Genomic DNA, 14,156 nt, shown 5'->3' with positions numbered 1-14,156 from the left:
GTTAGCCATTTCCAGTGGTATCTTGTGATATTCTCTTGCGCTTGCGCATTATGCTGACCTATAAATGTACATGCCAAACTGTCCTACTGAATATGATGATTTGTCATGTGATCAGGTCTACCACCAGGCCTTGCAGTGGGCAAACCTCGCTCGGCTCAGCAACTCTATGGAATACCTCGAGGAGGAAATGGAAAAAAATGATCTACAAAACTGCAAGTTTTTAAAAAAATATAGAGGTAAGTTCAGAAGATGTCATAGGGGACAGGCAACTCTTGTTCTACACCAAATACATTATTGATAATGTATTAATTGATAATGTTCTACCCCAAATACATATTATTGACTAACCAGTATACAGTACACTAGTTACTGACATGAGTTTCTATTTATCAAGGGGAGGCAACCCTAAGGGCTTTTGTTGCTATTAACCACTAAACTTACCATACTGTTAACTTTGTGCTATGGTCTGTGATAAACTCTACTTTGTAGAAACCTATGCTGATGAGTTGAGACAACGGGCTAGCAGAGAGGATGAGAAGTATCCCAATAAAAAGCTTCTGGTCCTTAAAAAAGGTTTGTTAGCCAACTTTTCATGAGCCACCTGGTTATATTTCATAAAAGATATTAAAATTACATCTTCCATCTTCTTTAAACTCTTTTTAAATTTCCTATTTTTCATAATAAATTTGTTCACCAACTTTTTCTTTTCATTTTTAAGTTTTACTTCCATATCTGTACTTAGAGACTGAATGCTGATTTTACCTGTATATCTGTACTTAAAGACTGAATGCTGATTTTACCTGTGTATCTGTACATAGAGACTAAATGCTGATATTACCTGTGTATCTGTACATAGAGACTGAATGCTGATTTTACCTGTATATCTGTACTTAGAGACTGAATGCTGATTTTACCTGTGTATCTGTACATAGAGACTAAATGATGATTTTACCTGTTTATCTGTACTTAGAGACTGAATGCTGATTTTACCTGCATATCTGTACTTTGAGATTGAATGCTGATTTTACCTGTGTATCTGTACTTAGAGACTGAATGCTGATTTTACCCGTATATCTGTACTTAGAGACTGAATGCTGATATTACCTGTGTATCTGTACATAGAGACTAAATGATGATTTTACCTGTGTATCTGTACATAGAGACTAAATGATGATTTTACCTGTTTATCTGTACTTAGAGATTGAATGCTGATTTTACCTGTGTATCTGTACTTCAAGATTGAATGCTGATTTTACATGTATATCTGTACTTAGAGACTGAATGCTGATTTACCTGTATATCTGTACTTAGAGACTAAATGCTGATTTTACATGTATATCTGTACTTGGAGATTGAATCCCGATTTTCTTGTGATTGCTGGTTGCTAAGGCTTGATGCAGTGATTATTATCAATTGTACTTGCAATATAATAAGCCATGGGATTAGCTATTTCTTATAGCCAGTTAACTAATTTTCAAAATCTTTAGTTAAACTGACTCCTATGGCAAGAGAATGTATTGATTCATGACAAGTTTAAAATGCTGCTAAACTTTCATGTTTTTCTCTAATTACACTAGCGGTAGATCACAGGCTTGCATCGTAGCTAGTCAACCATCTTGGTACTGTAATAAATAATTTGCATGGGAAATTGTCTTTTTTTAGTTTTAGTTCCTTGTTCAATGTCTATCATCTGTTACAGAGCTGGACAAAGTGTTGAAAAAAGAAAGGATGGATGATGGCTCCATGCCAAGAATCATGGTGTTTGTTGAACATAGACGTCTCGCCAGCATGATCAGTGATTGGCTGAGCTCTCTTGGAGATGAGTACAAATCCAAAAGATTTGTTTCCTCCTTGCAATCTTCGACCTCACATGGTATGCCACTACATATAGTCAGTATGCTAGTAGACGAAGGGTAGTGTAATCAGCCCAGCCTAAAAGTTTCGAGTGCGGTCAAAATCGTTATGCGTATTTTAACCGATGTAATAAGGATGTGTAAATTAATCTATTGTATTGCAAGTGGGCCGTGTGGCTTAGTTTGTTATCTCAACTGTCTCCAGAACTGGATGTCCAACTTCAAATCTAGTGCGAAGTGGATTCTTCATTCCTAAAACTTTATCCCTATAACTGGACACATGAATGACAGACCAACACACAGACCAACAGACAAACACAGCTTTATTTATATAGTATATACGTAGATTGCTATTATCTCAGGTAGTCTAGTTTTATTTGTTATGCTCAACTACTATGTGAATGTGTTTTTGGTAATCAGGAAAGGTGCATTATAAACATTTAATGTAAATCTGAATTGTTTTGAAAACTGGAAAAAATTCTTTGTTTTTCATTTACTTTTTATAAGAAAAGTTTCTTCAAGATCAGAGTTTGTTCAAGGTATGAATCGTTCTAGGTATAAATACAATCCCAAAACAAATCAACCTCTTATGTAGAGTTACCGCTGTACTGATCATCAAACATGTGCTCTATTATAGAGTGAGTATATTGCTAGCTATTACAGGAGTGTTGTCTCTGCCGTAATTAGTAATGACTTCAGGAATATTGTACCTGTCATTATAGCGGTAAAACTGCTCATTATAGCGGTACAACTGCTCATTATAGCGGTACAACTGCTCATTATAGTGGTACAACAGCTTCTACTGTTATTATAGTGGTACAACAGCTTCTACTGTCATTATAGTGGTACAACAGCTTCTACTGTCATTATAGCGGTACAACACCTTCTACTGTCATTATAGCGGTACAACAGCTTCTACTGCTATTATAGCGGTACAACAGTTTCTACTGTCATTATAGCAGTACAACAGCTTCTACTGTCATTATAGCGGTACAACAGCTTCTACTGTCATTATAGCGGAACAAGAGCTTCTACTGTCATTATAGCGATACAACAGCTTCTACTTTCATTATAGCGGTACAACAGCTTCTACTGTCATTATAGCGGTACAACAGCTTCTACTGTCATTATAGCGGTACAACAGCTTCTACTGTCATTATAGCGGTACAACAGCTTCTACTGTCATTATAGCGGTACAACAGCTTCTTCTGTCATTATAGCGGTACAACAGCTTCTACTGTCATTATAGCGGTACAACAGCTTCTACTGTCATTATAGCGGTACAACAGCTTCTACTGTCATTATAGCGGTACAACACCTTCTACTGTCATTATAGCGATACAACACCTTCTACTGTCATTATAGCGGTACAACAGCTTCTACTGTCATTATAGCGGTACAACAGCTTCTACTGTCATTATAGCGGTACAACAGCTTCTTCTGTCATTATAGCGGTACAACAGCTTCTACTGTCATTATAGCGGTACAACAGCTTCTACTGTCATTATAGCGGTACAACAGCTTCTACTGTCATTATAGCGGTACAACACCTTCTACTGTCATTATAGCGATACAACACCTTCTACTGTCATTATAGCGGTACAACACCTTCTACTGTCATTATAGTGGCACAACACCTTCTACTGTCATTATAGCGGTACAACACCTTCTACTGTCATTATAGCGGTACAACAGCTTCTTCTGTCATTATAGCGGTACAACAGCTTCTACTGTCATTATAGCGGTACAACAGCTTCTACTGTCATTATAGCGGTACAACAGCTTCTACTGTCATTATAGCGGTACAACAGCTTCTACTGTCATTATAGCGGTACAACACCTTCTACTGTCATTATAGCGATACAACACCTTCTACTGTCATTATAGCGGTACAACACCTTCTACTGTCATTATAGTGGCACAACACCTTCTACTGTCATTATAGCGGTACAACACCTTCTACTGTCATTATAGCGGTACAACAGCTTCTTCTGTCATTATAGCGGTACAACAGCTTCTACTGTCATTATAGCGGTACAACACCTTCTACTGTCATTATAGCGGTACAACACCTTCTACTGTCATTATAGCGGTACAACACCTTCTACTGTCATTATAGCGGTACAACACCTTCTACTGTCATTATAGTGGTACAACAGCTTCTAGCATTACTCCTTACAATTCTACAAATGATCTGGAAATCTTTAAATTAATCACTTTTGTATTATTTAAATATATTTTTAATGAGTTATCTTTTAACATTATGAAACTAAAGAATGTTGGATTATCCGTCTGTTGCTTGAATAAAATAAGGAAAAAGCTCCAGTTTACAATCTCATGCTAATACTTATAGCATAGGCAGCATTATTTAAATGCATTATTGGGTTAATAGCGAGCCAAGATAGGACGTTACGTGTAAGTTACAGCTCCATTCTGAGAATGAAAATTGATTTTGTGTAAACTGTATCATAACTGCTTTAACCACATTCATTAATACCTTGTTTTTCCCAAGTGTCCACTTGATTCACTTGTGTTTCACAGTTGCTCGTCTGGGTGGACTCGCTATAAAACCATATTAAACGTTGTACTTGAAAAGACTTTGTTATATAACTATTTTGAGTTTGTGTGTATGGTTAGATATAAAACTGTATATAGCATAAACCATAAACAACCATAAAAATTGTGTGGGTCATTTAGATGATTAGTTGGTGAAAGTATAGATTATATACATCAATAGAGTGTAAGTGTTGACAAGCGTTGTAAACTGTTTTCAAGTGTTATTACGTGTTATCAATTGTTGTCAAGTGTTATCAAGTGTTTTCAAGCATTGTCAAGTGTTATCAATTTTTGTCAAGTGTTTTTAAGCCTTGTCAAGTGTTATCGAATGTTGTCAAGTGTTTTCAAGCTTTGTCAAGTGTTATCAAATGTTGTCAAGTGTTATCAAGTGTTTTCAAGCGTTTTCAGTCGTTTCCAAGTGTTATCAAATGTTGTCACGTGTTCTCAATTTTTGTCAAGTGTTTTCAAGGCTTGTCAAGTGTTATTAAATGTTGTCAATTGTTATTAAATGTAATTAAGTATTTCCAACTGTTATTAGGTGTTTTAAGTATTGTCAAGTGTTATTAAGTGTGTTTAAGTGTTGTCAAATGTTCTCAAGTGTTATCAAATGTTATTAAGTGTTACATGTTGTGGCAGGAATGACCGCACCACAAGCGAAGGAAGTGATGGGTCAGTTCAAGGAAGGAGAGTTGAACATACTCGTAGCTACCTCTGTCCTCTCAGAAGGACTTGATATCCCAGAATGCAACTGTGTCATCCGATATATGTACATAAAGGATGTGATAGCGGAGGTGCAGGTGCCAGGTCAGTAGTTAGCTCTCTTAACTTATCTAATGATGCTAATTTGATGTACTTGGTGTGTTGTTACTCGGTTGTATGGACGTGTTTGCTTTGACTGAACAGAACTCAAGTTCAGATAGATGGCAGCTATGATTGGGTATTATCAGATACTTGCAAGTGATATCTAGGTCCACAAATGAATTGTTTTTAGAATTAAAACATCTTGTAGATAAAATAGTGTTTTCAGTAAAAAATACTTTCTTTTACTTGGCTATTGCTCTTGTCATGCAACAATATATTGTCGTTCTGTCCATTAGCATAACCAGAGTTTGACAGAAGACGCAAACCTTGCAGCCAATTGGCTTGAGAAAATGCCTTTTTACATAACACTCTCACGATTATAACAAGGTTAGGCTTTGGTAAAGGATATCCCCTCCTTCATCCACTTCTTACACGAAAAGATAGGACAACTCTCTAATTTGAGTTATTTTCTCCACTAGGATACATGTACATAAGATATTTTATTCCTCCATTGTGGCTGACTTATGTATACTAGATTAACTTCCTTTAGATCATACTTCTTATGTATTTAGTTCATCAGAGTTGCATGTGGAGAGCAGTTGAACCGCCATAAATGTTTATTAGAAGTCACCTGTGTAATCATGACTGGTATGGCCAGGTCAAGGTTGATAGAGAGGATTTTAGTAGGTATGGCAAGGTCAAGGTTGATATAGAGGATTTTAGTAGGCATGGCAAGGTCAAAATTAATTAAGATAATTTCAGTAGGTATGATTGCAAGGTCAACGTTGATAGAGAGAATTTAGTAGGTATGGCAAGGTCAAGGTTGATAGAGAGGATTTTAGTAGGTATGGCCAGGTCAAGGTTGATAGAGAGGATTTTAGTAGGTATGGCAAGGTCAAGGTTGATATAGAGGATTTTAGTAGGCATGGCAAGGTCAAAATTAATTAAGATAATTTCAGTAGGTATGATTGCAAGGTCAACGTTGATAGAGAGAATTTAGTATTAATAGCAGGGCCAAGGTTGATAGAGAGGATTTTAGTAGGTATGGCAAGGTCAAAGTTAATTAAGATAATTTTAGTAGGTATGATGGCAAAGTTGATAGAGAGAATTTAGTAGGAATAGCAGGGTCAAGTTTAACAGAGAGGATTTTAGAAGGTATGGAAAGGTCAAGGTTGATAGAGGGGATTGTAGTTAGTATGTCAACCTTAATAGAGGTATGGGTGATAGTTTCATGCTGATATTTTTAATCTCGGCGACCTCTAGTCATTGTCATCATTCACATATTTCAAGGTCGAGTGAGAAGCAAGAATGGTACGATTGTCGCTATCTTTGATCAAAAGTTAAAGGATCAATATGATAAAACAAAGATTATGGAAAAGAGAATGGATCTAGCTCTGAAAAACATAAGAGGTGGGGAGTTTGTCTGCTGCATCTTTATTTCATTGTTGAAATATTCAGGTTTCATATTTCGTTATGTGAAAATTACGTATTTTTGGTGGAGTTTTATGAGTTTTGTAATATTTATACATTTAATTGAATAGACTCTCGCCAGGAAAGGTAACTTCGGTATAGCTGATAGTCATGGTTCTCTCTACATCTCTAACCCAAATACTTAGTTTCCCTTCGGTACAGAGTTTCTTGGTATGTTAAAGCTGTGTTCATCTTTAGAATTTGTCATTAATTGGAATTTTCAGTTGTTGTCAAAGTTTGTTGAATCATTTGGACTATATTCGTATAGATAAGGTTCAACATAACTACATTGAAGATGTGACACGGGAATCTTAACAACTTTATACAGTAACTAGCTGAATGTCCGGGGCTGCACGGGTAATCCAAAAGCAGCTTATAAACAGTGGCAGGTAATGCAGTTGCCTTTGACTAAGTTGATTAATTAGCCAATGGCAAAATTATCTAATTTGAGTAATTTAAGCTAGTAACTTAAGCTTGCTTATATCGCTGAACATACTATAATAAGAGCCATGAGCCGTGAAGCCAGCTCATTTGTCATTATTCGTATTCTAACTGATGTGATAAGTATGTGTGCAAGTCATACATTGTATTGCAAGTAGGCTGTGTGGCTTAATGGGTTAGCTCGACAGTCGCCAGATCTGGAGGTGCCGATTTGATATTTTAGATATATTAGATATTTGCCTAGCTAATGGGAGGTTCCGAGATCAAATCCAGCATAAAACTGATATTTCATTCCTAAATGTTAATAGCTATAGCTGGACACCGAAACACACACACACCAAATTTGAGATTTACATATATTGATAGATAACTTCCTGCTAGAACTTTGTCAAAACCAGTTATAGATTTGCCTTCATCGGTCTGCCTTCTGTATTGAGCTGTTGGAAGGCTGATTGACTACAGATTTTATTGTTAACGTTGTAGTATTATATATATATATATATATTCATATTATATATACACATTATATATATACTCACATTATATTTATAATGTGTGTGTAGCGGAAGATGCAAAAATTGGACTGCTTTTATTTACTTAGTTAAGCTAAAATGGAAGAACTTTAATGTGGAGTTTTTGTAATATTTAAATAATTTTCACCAAAAAAAAATTCAACTAAGGTTAGATATTGCAGACTTTTGAGTTATTGTAATAGACATAAATTATTAAACACTTCATATCCGAAAAACTAAATGGAATGACGATTCACCTATAATTTTATTTGCAAAAAATATTGATTTTCATGACAAATATTAAGCTCTTTTAAACAAGGTTCTTCAAAAGCTTCAAACAATAAAAAGAGATATGATAATATTACGTTACGCAGGGCGTTAAGCGTTTTAGCTAGTTGAGTAGGTAGCCAGTTACATAGCTATAACGACAGGACTTCGTGGGGTCCATTCGCCTGTGTTACTGCAAGCGGGCAGATTATAAATTGTTTCAGGAGGGAACAACTCTTTATTGAGGTAATGTTGTCCGTTTTCTAGAGATTTTTGTGAATTTTGTAGCCATTGAACTTGTCAGACCCTCTGTAAGCTTTTATTGGTGAAAATGGCTGTTTGATCCTCCTATGAGTTCCACAGAATTTATGTGAATGGAAACAGTCTACCACTCTCATTTTATTTTGATGCATTATTTATCAATAAAGCAAGTTTTTATTAGTTGTATACTGTTGCTCGTGGCCTTTGAACCTTTGATGAACGTCATTTTGTTAAAGCCATTTGATAATAAGTGCCTGATCACTTGGTGTAACCTCCCGTTACATTCTTTCAGAATGTTATCTATTTGCAGGTATGTCAGACAAAGATTTCCGTGCAGAAGTAAACAAACGTCGAACTTCACTTTATCGAGGAATACAACGAGAGACTTCCACAGGAAAGAAGCTTGTGGCAGACGTTCAAATAGCCTGCAAAAACTGCCTAAGGTTTGTTATTTATTGCTGGCATTTCTTTTGTTTATGTGTAAAGGCCACTTTTCTTGTAATATTTTTGCAAACATTCTTCTTTATTCTAATTTGGAATTGGAATTTTTTCATTTTGTTTCATCAGTAAGAGGAGAAGTTTTGTATTTATTCTGACCCTGAGCATGTCAGAGCAGGTCACCATTCCGATATACTCTAATATTATTCTGACTCCTTCAGTTAACTAGATAGATACATGTGAATAGGTGGTAGATAAATAGATAGGTAGATATTAACTTTATTCACACAGGTCAAGGTCGTTTAAATCAAATCAGACCATAAAACAAAAACCAAAAATAGTGAATTTAATTATGTGTATTGAGAGAAAAAGCTCTTTTTGCATAACACTGTTCTTTAAAGTAAACTGACTAAATGTTGGTGTCTGGTATAAGGTGTTGCAATTTGTTTGGGGAAGTAGGAATGTAATGGATAGTCAGGCAGATTGGAGGTACGATTTGAGTAATTTAAATAGCAAATAAACGCATTTAGCTCCTCAGCATTAAGGACAACTAAACACCGTTTGTAACTGTCCATATCAGGTAGCATAACCCTAATGCATAATTTTGCGATGGAACTAGCAGAAGGACAAGTTATGCTGTTCATCGGTTTGCAGTTTTCTCTCGCTCCCATGTTTTCATATTTCTTGTAAAGCTGATTAAAAAAGCTTATTGGTATGGCTGTAGAAGGGTTGGGCAACTTCAAGATGTGTGCAGATATATGGCTGTGCACTACATAACGATTGACTCTCAACTCCAGGATAAGGTTGACCTGGTGCCTGATGGAGCTGGAGATACATATGATGGTAACCATATCAATTTACAGCTTCTAGAACATCTAAGATCAAATTCAAACTATTATGTTTCCTCATTATTTAAGCTATAACATGATACTCTACCTATGATTACTAGTATGTATATCATCTAAGCTACAACATGATACTCTACCTATGATTACTAGTATGTATATTATCTAAGGTATAACATGATACTTTACCTATGATTACTAGTATGTATATCATCTAAGTTATAACATGATACTCTACCTATGATTACTAGTATGGATATCATCTAAGTTAGAACATGTACTCTACCTATGATTACTGGTATGTATATCACCTAAGCTATAACATGATACTCTTCCTATGATTACTAGTATGTATATCATCTAAGTTATAACATGATACTTTACCTATGATTACTAGTATGTATATCATCTAAGCTACAACATGATACTCTACCTATGATTACTAGTATGTATATCATCTAAGGTATAACATGATACTCTACCTATGATTACTAGTATGCATATCATCTAAGATAAAACATGATACTCTACCTATGATTACTAGTATTTATATCATCTAAGGTATAACATGATACTCTACGTATGATTACTAGTATGTATATCATCTAAGTTATAACATGATACTCTACCTATGATTACTAGTATGTATATCATCTAAGCTATAACATGATACTCTACCTATGATTACTAATATGTATATCATCTAAGCTATAACATGATACTCTACCTATGATTACTAGTATGTATATCATCTAAGCTATAACATGATACTCTACCTATGATTACTAGTATGTATATCATCTAATATATAACATGATACTTTACCTATGATTACTAGTATGTATATCATCTAAGTTATAACATGATACTTTACCTATGATTACTAGTATGTATATCATCTAAGTTATAACATGATACTCTACCTATGATTACTAGTATGTATATCATCTAAGCTACAACATGATACTCTACCTATGATTACTAGTATGTATATCATCTAAGGTATAACATGATACTCTACCTATGATTACTAGTATGCATATCATCTAAGATAAAACATGATACTCTTCCTATGATTACTAGTATGTATATCATCTAAGCTATAACATGATACTCTACCTATGATTACTAGTATGTATATCATCTAAGGTATAACATGTACTCTACCTATGATTACTAGTATGTATATCATCTAAGGTATAACATGATACTTTACCTATGATTACTAGTATGTATATCATCTAAGGTATAACATGATACTCTACCTATGATTACTAATATGCATGTCATCTAAGGTATAACATGATACTCTACCTATGATTACTAGTATGTATATCATCTAAGGTATAACATGATATTCTACCTATGATTACTAGTATGTATATCATCTAAGTTATAACATGATACTCTACCTATGATTACTAGTATGTACAATGTATATCATCTAAGGTATAACATGATACTCTACCTACGATTACTAGTATGTATATCTTCTAAGCTATAACACGATACTATACCTATGACTACTAGTATGTATATCATTTGAGTTATAATATGATACTCTACCTATGATTACTAGTATGTATATTATCTAAGGTATAGCATGATACTCTACCAATGATTACTAGTATGTATATCATTTAAGCTATAACATGATACTCTACCTATTATTACTGGTATGTATATCATCTAAGGTATAACATGTACTCTACCTATTATTACTGGTATGTATATCATCTAAAGTATAACATGATACTCTACCTATGATTAATAGTGTGTATATCATCTAAGGTATAACATGATACTCTACCTATCTACTTAAAATCTAAGCTATATGAACACTGTGAATCTTTTAGTAAGCTTTTGTTTCTACTTCAGTTTGTCCTTACAGCAATGACAGAATGTGGAGTTGTTGTTTGTAAGAAGAATGGATGCTCCGTTCTCGGAGACATTTTTCGAATAAAGCTCAGCACCGACGTTGTGCGTAGAGTGGTCAAGTGGATACCTCAACAAGTTGTCTTGCTGGGTGGGTTACACTTTAATAACTGATGGCTCTTCTTTTCTTCTCAATTTTCTTTTTACTCTCAGAGTCATGTTCTCACATTTTAATTTCGTTGAAGCAGAAGTTTTCAAGCAGTGCCAGGCAGTTGTCCCATCCTGTTACATTCGCTTTTACGTCAGCTCCCTTTTCTCTCAACACTGTATGTCAGATCTTTTTATATAACTTCCTTGAGCTTTAGTGCTAGTGATAAACTCCAGGAGTTCCCCTACAAACATTTTTAATCCAGCAAGATCTATATTACTCCTTTATAAATTTGGGGTTACCAATACAGCTTCTGTCCGTTGATGAAAATCTATTTAGCTATCATCTTTTTGGAAGATGTCCTGATGTCCACAAGTGAATGTAATCGGTAATGTAATTGTTATCAGGTTTTAGTGTGCCAAGAATTTAGTGGTGAATTTTTATGAACACTGAATCGTTAATCACACTGTTTTTTATAAAGCTGCTTGGTTTCAAAAATTGCTACAGTTTGAATTTCAATTTGACAAAGTTTTCTTAATGTTGTCTCTGACATGTTTCAATGGCGCAGCTGTTTGTTTGGTCTGATGGGTCAAAAGGCAATCATCGTTGAATCAACTCCTGCGTTCAGCAGGATTTTGCTATAAATCTCATTACGAGTACAGCATAACTTTGCATAATTTCGTTGTTTAGATGCATAGTGAGAGTATTCTCATTCACTTGTAGTTTTATTTACTGGGTTTATTTATTTATTGTTTCCATGTTTTGAATGGATTTGGAGTTTCAACCACTCGGAATCATAATACAGTAAAATCTGAATCGATTTGACACCATTTCGCTTTGAAAAATTTGTGCCAAGGCATTTGCAGGGATACTACTATTCGGCATCACATAAATGCTCACTGCTGATGGATTCAACTTGATAGTATCTGGTTAAGCTCTCCCTAGTAGAGGTAAAAAATTCAGCGTATTTCATCACACTACCATACCGGTATATTCTAACTACTATTGTCAACCATAGGTTGCTCATACGACAATGATGTGATAATTACCTTTCTTTTTTTATTACCTTATTCATTGAATAACTCAACCTACCGATTTTACAGATTTCCACCACACTGGTGCTGTGGAACTGTTGTTCATACGACTTTTGAAGTAATAACTGTATAGCAAATAATAACTGTATAGCAAGTAGTATTTTCTGTTGCTATATTGCAATATAGCAACAGAAAATAATGTGTCTAACCGCAATAAAAGCTGACCATAAATATAGCAGACACTGCGTGATTCTTGTCAGAGTTACAAGTAATGAGGGAAGTTTACTTGTGACTCTGTCTCAGGTTTCTTTCTGGCAACTTTTCAGTTTGGATGACAGTCAAGTCAACGCCAATTGTCAGTCACCTTTCGCCTGGCTGGCATGTCCTGATTTCAGCTGACTGTTACAAGTTCCACAGTTGCTTTCACTGTGTCTGAATAGTTCACGTTCTTTGGCTAGTTAAACTTACTGTTGCGGTCTGTTAAACTTGTTTTACCCGCCTTCATCATTTCCCATGGTTCTTTGTAAGCACTCAAGTTACTGTAGGAGTTGTCTCAACCTTGAGCTCTGATAAAGATTGATGGAATGTTGCTATATCACAGATGCATGCTGGCTGTCTAACCATGTTCACTGTTTTTTTTCGTACAACAGAAAGTGATGGCAACCGAAAGCCTGTAAAGAAGTGGACAGATATTACTGCTAAGTATGCTATCCGTGATATAAAGCAGGAGGAGCTGACAGACCTGGCATCGGCAAACAAACTTATGGAGACCAATTAAGTGCTTTAAACTCCTTTTCAGGAACCAAGGCTTGTTCTTAACAGCAAATATTTGCATAATTTGTTCTTTAAGTTTTTTAGATTAGTTTTAGTATACATTTCATATCCTACAGTCTGCATCAAATAATCTATTCAAAGTCTGATCTTGTCATTAAGGTCTAGAGTTTTGACCATCCAAGCATGGTGCCATTAATTCTAATATTCATGGTGATTTAGTAACCTTACACATTTTTATCTGTGATGATTTAGACCAAACTGTTTTATCATTTTTTTTGTATTCATGAATGTGATTAGCTGAGTAAAGTTTTTGGTTATCTGTTTTTTTTCACTATTATTAGCAATATTACAACGATTCCAATCTTTGCATTATATTTTTTTTAAGTTTTCTTTTCGTATATTTTTATATGTTTTACACGTTTACCAAGAACACTTTAAATGTTTATTTGAGGTTTATTTGAGGTAATTTTTACAAGGTTAGTGTGCACAGACTTAATCAAAATAAAATCCTCAGAAATAGTGTCTCAATTGCTGAGTGTCAACATGCTATAAGTCAGTAGTAGTCCTGAGGCAGATTCAATATCATTACCGAAACAAAACATTCATTTACTGTACTTTTTATGTTGCATTCAAGGAGAGTTACCTTGTGAGAGTTACCTTACCTCTCTCCAGTGATCAATACTCTAACTGCTATTGACTTGCTTTATCAGTTGATTGCGAGTATCGACTGATAAAGCAAGTCTATGCCATTGTCACTTCTAGCAGGCTTTTTCACCTACTTGTAATGAATGAAACACTGAAAAGCCGTATCCATTGATCTCAACAGAGTTTTTCAAAGCCCCTTATTTGCTGCTTTGTTATGATATTAACGTGTGCAACAC

At 34.8% G+C, this 14,156-nt stretch overlaps 1 protein-coding gene across 1 annotated transcript in view; it reads left to right on the top strand.

Moving 5' to 3' along the window:
- Positions 1 to 13,777, top strand: part of LOC137397545 (ATP-dependent RNA helicase DHX58-like) — a 35,508-nt gene extending 21,731 nt beyond the window's left edge. The window contains exons 11-19 of the mRNA XM_068083838.1: positions 116 to 236; positions 490 to 573; positions 1,700 to 1,873; positions 5,046 to 5,213; positions 6,501 to 6,620; positions 8,472 to 8,604; positions 9,324 to 9,442; positions 11,336 to 11,470; positions 13,152 to 13,777. Of these exons, the coding sequence (XP_067939939.1) occupies positions 116 to 236; positions 490 to 573; positions 1,700 to 1,873; positions 5,046 to 5,213; positions 6,501 to 6,620; positions 8,472 to 8,604; positions 9,324 to 9,442; positions 11,336 to 11,470; positions 13,152 to 13,279 (1,182 nt within the window). The 3' untranslated portion in view covers positions 13,280 to 13,777. The remainder of the gene's footprint in view (positions 1 to 115; positions 237 to 489; positions 574 to 1,699; positions 1,874 to 5,045; positions 5,214 to 6,500; positions 6,621 to 8,471; positions 8,605 to 9,323; positions 9,443 to 11,335; positions 11,471 to 13,151) is intronic.
- Positions 13,778 to 14,156: the final 379 nt, after the last annotated feature.

The sequence above is a fragment of the Watersipora subatra genome, chromosome 5, assembly GCF_963576615.1.
Source record: "Watersipora subatra chromosome 5, tzWatSuba1.1, whole genome shotgun sequence".
NCBI classification, from domain to species: Eukaryota; Metazoa; Bryozoa; class Gymnolaemata; order Cheilostomatida; family Watersiporidae; genus Watersipora; species Watersipora subatra.
This window is presented reverse-complemented; position numbering and strand designations above follow the sequence as displayed.